This window comes from Zea mays, chromosome 5 (assembly GCF_902167145.1).
Source record: "Zea mays cultivar B73 chromosome 5, Zm-B73-REFERENCE-NAM-5.0, whole genome shotgun sequence".
NCBI classification, from domain to species: domain Eukaryota; kingdom Viridiplantae; phylum Streptophyta; class Magnoliopsida; order Poales; family Poaceae; genus Zea; species Zea mays.
This window is the reverse complement of record NC_050100.1, coordinates 146726416-146736322: the sequence shown is the minus strand read 5'-3', so window position 1 is coordinate 146736322 and position 9907 is coordinate 146726416. Positions and strand designations below refer to the sequence as shown.

Below are 9907 nucleotides of genomic sequence, written 5' to 3'. Positions count from 1 at the left end.
GGTTTAACCGCCTGTGCAATAGTCTGCTAGACTGACCTGCAGATGGTGGTAGAACAGCTACCCTGCCGAGGGCTGGTTCAATCAAGATTGAGCAGTGAGGTCCAGGGAGAAAATCCCGGTTGAACCACCACTGGGGCTGGTTCAACCGGTTTTGAGCAAAGAGCTCCACTTCTCAAGGCAGGTTGAACTACCTCTGAGGGCAGGTTCAACTGCTTTTGACCAGGGAGGTTCTCCAACCCCAAAAACTTGCATCGATTGAACTCGCACAAAGTATCCAAAGACTTCTTTTTTGAAATAAGCTTTTGAAATAGAGAAACTTGAGCTTTGCAAATATGATTACCTTTGCAGATCCCTCTTAATTATACTGTGGTTCCTACGACTCAAAAAATATATAATTCAAAGTGGTCGCTGCACGGAATCACATGAAGAGCGCCATATGATGTATATAAAGTAAGCCACGTCGCATTCCTTTTTCGCTTACAATTAAAGTCTGTGTTCCTTCTGTCTTTGAAATAACTGAACATATACTATGGGCAAATTTATTAGATACTTTATTTGTTTTGTCATTTAATCAACAAAACTCTCAAATAGGTTGATTGCACTTACAAGGACATCAAACTTAGGTTTCCATCGATGAGCAGTTCCTTGACAAACATGATACTTTATCTGTCTCATCGTTCTACAAGGCCTACAACGACCTCATCATGAGAGGCTCACTAAGGATTTGCCCCTTCGCTCTGACGCTACTACCAACCTATATAGCTCCACCCCCTAGGGGCTTGCTAGCATCTCCACCCTCTTCTACTCCTACCATGGGAGGCTCGTCGTGGCGCTCGTCTACGAGTAATTAGAGCGGTTGAGCATCGGCTACATGAGCGAACCCTCCCGCACGCCGTACGACATACATGCATTCAGCTTCGATATCAGTTGTTTGGCCTTGGTTGCTGGAATGCGCATCTCGAACTCTCTTACGACACAAGAGAACACGGGAGCATGGCGCTGTCGAAGCGTTGCAGCTTTTCGTTCTCTGTTTGTTACTCTTAATCTGGTGTATACATGGTCTGAGAGACTCACAACCTTGTGTGTGTGCATGTGTGGGGTGGGGCAGCGTCCATCGTCTCGCAACGAGCATGGGCTGGTTGATATGAAAGCGAGTCTCGTTCCTTCGGATTTGTGCTAGGGATCGTGGGGACGCCGTGCATGTGCTGCTACGGCTGGCTGGCTGGCAAGCAAAAAGAAGCATCGCTCACGAGTACACCCCTGCTGGCAGCAGCGTGCGGCGGCTGCTCTACCCTCTCTACTTTGTACTTGGGCTGGAAAAAACACAGCAAAAAGGGGGGAAACACTGCGCAGCTAGCGACAGCATCGATAGATCGACGCGCATTGCCATTGCCTACGGCGGAGGGATACTACTACGTGTAAGAAACAGGTGGAACAAAATTGAATTTTTTTTTTACAAAGCTAAGCTAGCGAGTGACAGCACGCGCTGCGTTGCGTTGGACTGTTGGAGCTAGCCTTTGGAGAGGATGCAGAGCGGAAGGCGCCGGCCGGTGCATGTGAGGCGCACATGTGCAGCGATCCGGCCCTGTTCGTGGGAATGTCCTGCGCCCAGCGGGCACATGGCCATGGGAGGGAGGGGGGCAACGCATTATTATTTGAGCCTGCCCTGCCACTTGTTCTCTCTACGCGCGCAAAACTAAACTGGGGTGCTTGCTTGTTTACTTGCAAGGAAGTTGGTAAAATTTCTGTGTGCTCTCTAAGCAAACAAACCTAATGTATTTTGGTCTTGTCCCTTGGACAGCAATGTTTCATGGGGCTTGCTTATCTGATCCGTCTCCACGCCAGAATATGGATCAGGAACGTAAATCGATGCCGAATTTGAATCGCAGACGAGCATGCATGCATGCAAACTTCTGTCTGTGTCTCTGGTCCAGGCGGCGTCCAGCAGCACGTGGTTCAGACATTTGCTTAACCATTTGCATGCAGCTAGCGCAGCTCCATCTTGTGTACCAGAGGATTTACAAGTACCACTGGCTAACCAGTACCGGTCGGTCTATGTCTATATATATATTCTACGTACATTTCTACTCGTCCATCATGTGTGTATGCATCTTCCTCCACAGCCTCTCACCTATTAGCTGTTGCTAGCTGTCTATGCTCCCCCCCCCCCCCCCCCCCCCCCCCCCCCCCTCCCCCATCATGTGCCACGCACCCTTGCCCCTCCTACTTGCAACCCCTTCTTGTCTCCCATAATAAATTTAAACAAATAAGGGCTGGTTTGGTGGAAAGAAAATTGGAGAGTTCGATCCATTGGGAGAGGAATTCTCTTTCTATTCAAAAAATAAAGAGTCTCTTGGAGATGTTATACCTAATTACACCTCTCTTGCTTAATAAGTATCAAAACAATGCTTGCGAGTACGAAGGTTATTAATTAGCTTGGAATAGTAATTCATTTCGTCTAGTAGGTAACAATTTGGAATTATTATTGCCCTAGGCATTGCATTAGAGTACTCCTCTTAACCACCTAACCTACCATATCTCCGTGGACCTTGATATGCAGCGTAGCCCTAGACCACATGCAGCATGATCGATGCAATGCAAGCAGTCTCTCTCATCTCATGCAATATTGCAAACGCAGTGCCCCACCTCACAAGGCCATCCCCCCATGCATGTGCACTCACACACACACACACCATATATCTCTCCACCTACACCCTGCCTGCCTGCTTGCAATTGCAATTGCAACCAATAACCATATACACACAGCTAGCTAGCTTCACATATCGCAAGCACCCAGATCGGCAGGACCAGCGGCAGCGGCAACGGTGCCGGCAAGAAGCAGGCCGCGCGCTCCACTCTCCGACCCCGGCCGAAACAAAGGTGATGGCGCAGCTGCCGCCGAGGGCGCCGGGGGGCGCCGCGCCGCAGGACCACTGGTCGGCGGCGGGGGAGTTCCTGGGGTTCGCCGCGGCCAGACGCGGCGCGCACCGCCGCTCGGCGAGCGACTCGGCCGCGTTCCTCGAGGCCCTGCCCATGGAAGACGTCATCGGCGGCGACGGCTTCGACCGCCTCGACGACGACCAGCTCATGTCCATGTTCTCCGACGTCGACGCGCCGGCCGTCTCCGCCGGGGACGCGGCGCAGCTCATGGACGTGGCGGACGCCGACGCGGACGCGGACGACGACGGGTCGGCCGCCTCGTCGCGCGCCGCCGCGGACGGCGTCGCCGCTGACCCCAAAAGGGTCAAGAGGTTAGTGGCAACTCTGCTAGCTAGTACATTTTTTAACTAGTAGTGGTCGTCTTTTCCATTCGTCTACGGATCTACCATGGCGGCCAAACAGTAGTTTTTTTATAAAAAAAAAAGAAAAAGAAAAATTGAAGATGTAATTTGTGAGTTGTGACTGCCCGGTCTCAGAAGTCAGAACTCAGGATCGGAGTGCCTTTAATTTGTCGTTTTTGCTGTTCATCTCTTAGATTAACATATTTCAAATCAGAATGGCCAAGCAATAGTTTCGATTTCTCTGTTCCCTTGGGTTTCAGGATATTAGCAAACAGGCAGTCAGCGCAAAGGTCACGAGTCAGGAAGCTACAGTACATCTCCGAGCTCGAACGGAGTGTCACCGGTCTCCAGGTGACCCATGCACGCACTTCTCTTCTCAGGCTAGCCAGCTCTTGGTCTTGGAACGCGCCCCTGCAGCCCCTCCAACACACTTGAGCCATGTGTTCTGAGATCCGATCCATTTGTTTGACCTTCTCTCGTCGCTGTCGCAGATGGAGGTGTCAGCGCTGTCCCCTCGCGTGGCCTTCCTCGACCACCAGCGATCGCTGCTCACCGTCGGCAACAGCCACCTCAAGCAACGAATCGCGGCGCTCGCCCAAGACAAGATCTTCAAGGATGGTATGTATGCTATCAGAATTCAGATCAGACCATTCTGTTCAGATTATTAGCAGGCGCAGACCGCAGAGTATTGAATGCAACGTGTAATTAACAACAACAATATATGCAGCTCATCAAGAGGCGCTGAAGAAGGAGATCGAGCGGCTACGCCATGTGTACCAGCAGCAGCAGCAGCAGCAGCAGATCAAGGTGGCCACCACCGGCGGCGCCGACATCGCCGCGGCCGCCTCCATGCAGGCCAGGCAAGAGCTGCTCGCGTGCGAGGGCGCTGCCATTCGATAGCAGATCGAGGGCGGAGGCGTTCAATTGGCAGTGCCACAACAACCAGCACCGAACTTTGTGCCGGGTTCCTCCTTTTCTCAGACAAGTTGTTCGTCGTGCGTGCAAATACACGCGCCTGTTATTAGCCTATTGATTTTATTTCTGTGCAGTCTTAATTAATTCGTATATGTGATGTATTCCTCCTCTTCGTCCCTAGCAAAAAAGAAAAAGAAACGGCAGTCGTGCTGGGATGGGGACTTTGTTGTGAATGAATGAATGTATTTGGTTATTTGGACGGGCTTACCGTTTGTGTTGGTAAAGATTTTTTTTCTCCCCTCCAAAAGGTGATCGGATTCTTCAGGTGTTCAAGTCATTTTTTACAACTGCAAATGTCGTGCTTTTGGTGTAAACTTATTTTAGATATATACCATTGCCTCGGGAAATCGTTGAGTACCCCGGTCCTTCCTTCCTAGTAAAACATAAGGATTTTTGGTTGCTTCGTTTAGCTTAGAAATATTGAGAGAACTTTTATTTCAAGATGTTGACCATAGTTCAGTTGTGTGTCGTCCTTCCTATCAAGGACGAGGCCAAATTGAGGGAAACAAATTAGATTATGGAGCTATTAGGTAGTATTTTACGTTATTTATACGGAATTTAGGGAGGATTAAGAGATCTCCAAGAGCACCCCAAAACTATTTTTAGCGCTCAACCGGCGATTTCTCGTCTCCAATAGACCGCGATTCCTTTCCCAATTTTTTCGCCACCCCGCATCCACAGCCTCTTGCCCCGCATATTTGCGCGAACCAAGGTTCCCCCAATCCACTCACGCGCGCGCATCGCTGTGGTTTCCCGCGCGCGTCGCGTTCCACGCTCTCGCACTCTTTTTCTTCGTGCAGACATGGCAGGAAGCGGCGGTGGGAGATATGGTCGGGATATGGTGTTTGGCGGCGCACGTTTCCCTCAATAACAGATGGTCGTGGAGGCTGAGGAGGCGGAGGCGGACGAGCTGGCCGAGGCCGCGCGTGGAGAGCTTGCCGTCGAGGCCGAGGCCGCGCCAAGGGAGCGTGATGGCCACGACGCTGCCCAGGACGCACTTCACGCCCGCCCACGCGTCCGAACAGGCGGCGAGCCCGCTGCCATTCCATGAGTGCAGGAAGCCCTAGGGGTCCGAGAGGTCGTGCTTGATGGCTTGCAGGCCCTGGTAGTCGGCCTGGTTGATCACGACGCTGTCACCCGTGGCATGGTGGTGCCGTGGTGATGGGCGGTGGTAGGAGGGGAGAGCAGGAGCGTGGACGCGGCGGCGATGGGCGAGGCCCGGTGGAAGCCTCCGTGGCAGTGGCGTGGTGGGGTGAGAAGGAAGGGCGTAGGCGGGGAGGATTATGAAGCAAAGCTAGGTAATGAGGTAGACGATGGAGAGAGTGAGAGGAAGGAGAGCAGTAGATATTGCTGCTTGCAGTGAGAATAGAGCTCAGTGTGCCTTTGCGAAGAAGATGAATGGCCTTGGAATAGAGCTCAGTGTTCTCTCTGCTTTCATCTTGAAAGTTAAAATTTATAATGACCATTCAAAGGTTCCCACCTCATGAACACCAGTCTCTTGTGCCTGGTTTCTTCTTCTTCTTCAAGTAAAAGTGCGAAGAATTCGACACAACTTGATATTCCAGGAAATCAACCACAGTGCTTATGCTGCAAACTGGGTTGTGAATCTGTCATTTGAGTTTTGATGTACAACATATGATGATGCAAAGTGGGTTTTTGATGATGACAATTGACAACCTCATCTTCAAAGTTTCTTTTAGTGTAAGTCAAAACAGTGATGGTCAAAACAAAAAATGACAGACAAACTGGGTTGTGAATCTGTCATTTGAGTTGTGAATCTGTCATTTTCAAAGTTTCTTTTGTGTGTGCAGAGGTGTGTGGCGTCGGCCACTTGAACACCAAAAAGAAAGGGAGGCCGTCGGGCAAAAGAGCCCATTTGGCTTGAGGTGTTTTTTTTAAAAAAAAAATTGGAACAGTTGTTAGTTTTTTAGCATTTGTTTGAAGCAGCTGTTGGAGAATAGACGCTAAGCACACACCTAATTTTTTTTAGCATGCCTCAATAACAATTTTTTTAGCAAGCTTTTGGAGTTGTTGCCTTCCTGCCCCCTCTGGAATCGCCCCCCGCTTCCTATCCCATTCTTGTTATCGTGTCGAGTTGGCAGCGTGAACCGGTTGGGAATGGAGTATGGATTTTCGACAGACACGATGAAAATAATGGCAACTAGTAATGACATGATTAAACAACGTACTCCTACTATCTTTGGGCTTCGTGGCTGCACTGGAGTATGGGCTTTTGTGTTCACCGTGAATTTTATAATGGGCCAGAATGTTAGGGATATATGTTGGGCCGTCAACTTTTGGGCCATGGGACTCGGCATGATGAGGACGGTTCCTCGGTGACTCGGTACAAAGGGCAGCAACACACGGAAAAGGGGGCATGGATTATTCAACGTTTATTATCTTCTTTTCTATTAGCAGATTAAACGTCAGAAGTTATGAAAGACTCGTCTGAAAATTCCCTATGCCCGGAAATAGGATCTGGATGTCGTCTAGAGGGGGGAGTAAATAGGCGAATAATAATTATCACTTTAAAACTGGAAATTCTTACTCTACTCGAAGGTTGGATCGCAGTGGAATGAAAGACCCTTCGAGTAGGTTGCAGCGGAATTGAAGTTCCTGTCTTAAAATACCCTACACTTCGAAGACAGCTTGTACCACATATAAATATAGAAGTGCAAGTATAAACAACAAATAAGACAAGGAAACAGCACACAGCACAGAGCAGAGCACACAGACACAGTGATTTATCCCGAGGTTCGGCCAAGCCTGAAATGCTTGCCTAGTCCTTGTTGAAGTTAGCCACACCTTGGTTTGGAGTCTATTTCAACTTCTTCCTCTGTTTGCTCAGATCTGTCAGTGCGATAGATAGAGCCTTCCAGTATGTCGATGTCAGTTACAACGATGTTGTGGCTGCTTATAATCTTCTCGACAGCACTCCGGCAGAGTAACAATGCGCTCAAGATTTTTCTCTAGCTCTCAGCAGCACTTCCCCTCTCTCTAAAGGCTTATAACTTTGCCTCTACACAAACTAGAGAGATACACAAGAGAAAGAGAGAGAGAATTGATCCAAATGATGTATGCACTTGTTGGCTGCTCTTGTGTACTTGTTTGAGGCGCCTAGGGGTCCCTTTTATAGCCCCAAAGGGCCTAGGAGTCGTTAGAGCTTCATTTGGAAGCTCCCATCCTTCCCTGGTTGCGGGTGCACCGGACAGTGAACAGTAACGGATCTGATTGACAGTTTCCTTCTCTGGAACAGCTAGCCGTTGGTGCACCGGACAGGTTACTATTCACTGTCCTGTGCACCGGGCAGATCACTATTCACTGTCCTGTGCACCGGACACAGCTACTATTCATTGTCCTGTGCACCGGACACAACTACTATTCACTGTCATGTGCACCAGACAAGTCACTATTCACTTCCTGTGCACCGGACAGCTATTATTCATTGTCCTGTGCACCAGCCAACAACACACTAAGTGATTTTTCCTCTGTTTTTTCTCCGTTTGACTTCAACTTTTGGGAGGATTTTCCTGAGACTTAAACAAACACATTTAGAGTATAATCCAATTGATTTAGTCCTAGAAACTTACATCTTTTTTTTTCTTCTCCTAGTTTTTCTGTTTCTCCTCCAGCAGAGCTCAGAATGGTACTTTCTCTACAGAAAGAGTTAGAGAGCAAACCAAAGCACCAAACTTGTAGTAAGAGGTGTATGCAACATGGTTGAACACTCAAACCTTACATACTTAACCTTTTTCATCGTTTTACCCAATTTGGCATGTTTGAGGTCGATGTTGGACTCTAAACCATTAAGTCAACTTAACTTGATCTAGATTGACATATCTGAGCTCCAACTCCCTTGTTCATTTCTCGAGCTTGATCTTGAGCCTTATGACTTACACCACATAACTGTAGATGTTACCTCATTGGTTGTAAGTCATGTCCTTATGTAGTGATCCTTGATGCACCATAACTCTTAACTCGATCAACCTTGACTTTGTAAGTCTTCTTCTTCACCTCTGGCTTTGGGTTCCTGGTCTCCTTGACCTTCTCCCGTGCACTCGGTACCTCGAAGCTCTTCTTGCCTCCATCCTTGGCTTGATGGGTTGTCTCTGAGTTACGCACACCGTGTCTCACTTAAGCAGTGTTCATTATCTATAGATAATTCAGTCTTTGGACCATCACACTTGTTCACTTGTGTTGAACCCTATTAGATTTGCATTAAGCACCTGTTCAACACTTAGCACACTTGTTAGTCCTTTAATTGGGTTGTCATCCAAACACCAAAACCCAAAAGAGAGCTTTCATCGTCTCTCTTTCCAGGAGCATGACAAAGAAAAGCACATAGAAGACACGATAATACGATATAGGGTTGGGCCTCTGGTATCTTTCTTCTCACTTTATTATGAAGAAAAGCACATAGAAGACACTTTAGCATGAGGACGATGACAACGCCACCCAACACCAAGAGCATCGATCTGTTGGTGGATCTCAGCTACGACAACATCTAGGGCATGTACAACGGCCCTGACACGGCTACCGGCGCTGCTACCCCTGTGTAGGCGCAAGCGCGGTTGCTGGCACGCGGCATGGTGCATCTCCTGCGCGGGGTGCGCAAGCATGGCCCCGACGCGGATGACGTCACGTGACATGGGTCTCTATTTTCTTTCTTTTTTCATAGCAATCCGAGATTCTCTTCTTCGATCCTCAATGTGAGGAACAAATTCAATCTACTTACCACTCAATTGCATAGAAGGAAATCGAAGTCTATCGCGTAGGACAGTTTGGCTAGGCTAGAGACCTGCAGGCTTAACGAAGAGGTGATGCAGATCTGTTCCCGCAGCAACATCGAGGTAGAGTGTCCTGATAACGTGTTGAGAACTATACTACCACGGATCACCAGATCCGCTCCCTTCTCTGCTATCAGCATATTAGGTGCGAGAAGTTGTGGAAGACACGTCTCCTTTCCGTGGAGCACAACCGAGAAAGCACACAGGAGACACAATATAGGGTTAGCCCTCTGGCCTCTTTCTCTTCACTATATTATGAGAGGTTGTACATGTTCCTTATATAGAAATGTGAGACCTCTTATGGGTAAAATCGGTATTTGCCCATATAACCCTTCGATAGGGTTTCTTAACATTCAGAAACAAACATATCTTCTTCCTTTCCTTGTCTTGTCCACGTCGGAACTTCCTCTTATTATCTCAAGTAGTTCTTATATCCCACATTTTATCCCGCATTTTATTTTAAACTCTGATTTATAAACAATGTTGTCTAGTGCAAAACAATATTTTATACGGTCATATGCACGATGCCCATGTCGCTTCTCTAGATTCTCCTAGCTACCCCTTAGATGTAGGGGTGGGCATTTTAAAACCGAAACCCGAACTCGAATCGAACCCGAATAGACCGAATTATCGGTCTATTCTGGTTTTCGGGTTCGGGTTCGGTTCCTATATGTGTTATATTTCGGGGTATGGGTTCGGGTTCAGTTCCTAACCTTTAAAACCCGAATAGACCGAATAACCCGAAATATAAAAAGCTCTTAATACATGATGATATTATTATATGATTTATGAACCTATTAGCTAAAAATTGTGATATCATCTTAAAGATAGTATATATATCTCAGTATGCTATTTTCTTATAGT

At 48.0% G+C, this 9907-nt stretch overlaps 1 protein-coding gene across 1 annotated transcript; it reads left to right on the top strand.

Annotated features, from left to right (window-relative positions):
* Window positions 1–2312: 2312 nt before the first annotated feature.
* Window positions 2313–4447, top strand: LOC100281364 (uncharacterized). The gene is made up of 4 exons (NM_001350185.1): window positions 2313–3251; window positions 3542–3632; window positions 3773–3899; window positions 4009–4447. Exons 1-4 carry the CDS (start codon window positions 2584–2586, stop codon window positions 4179–4181), a joined length of 1059 nt encoding a protein of 352 aa, NP_001337114.1. The 5' UTR covers window positions 2313–2583; the 3' UTR covers window positions 4182–4447.
* Window positions 4448–9907: the final 5460 nt, after the last annotated feature.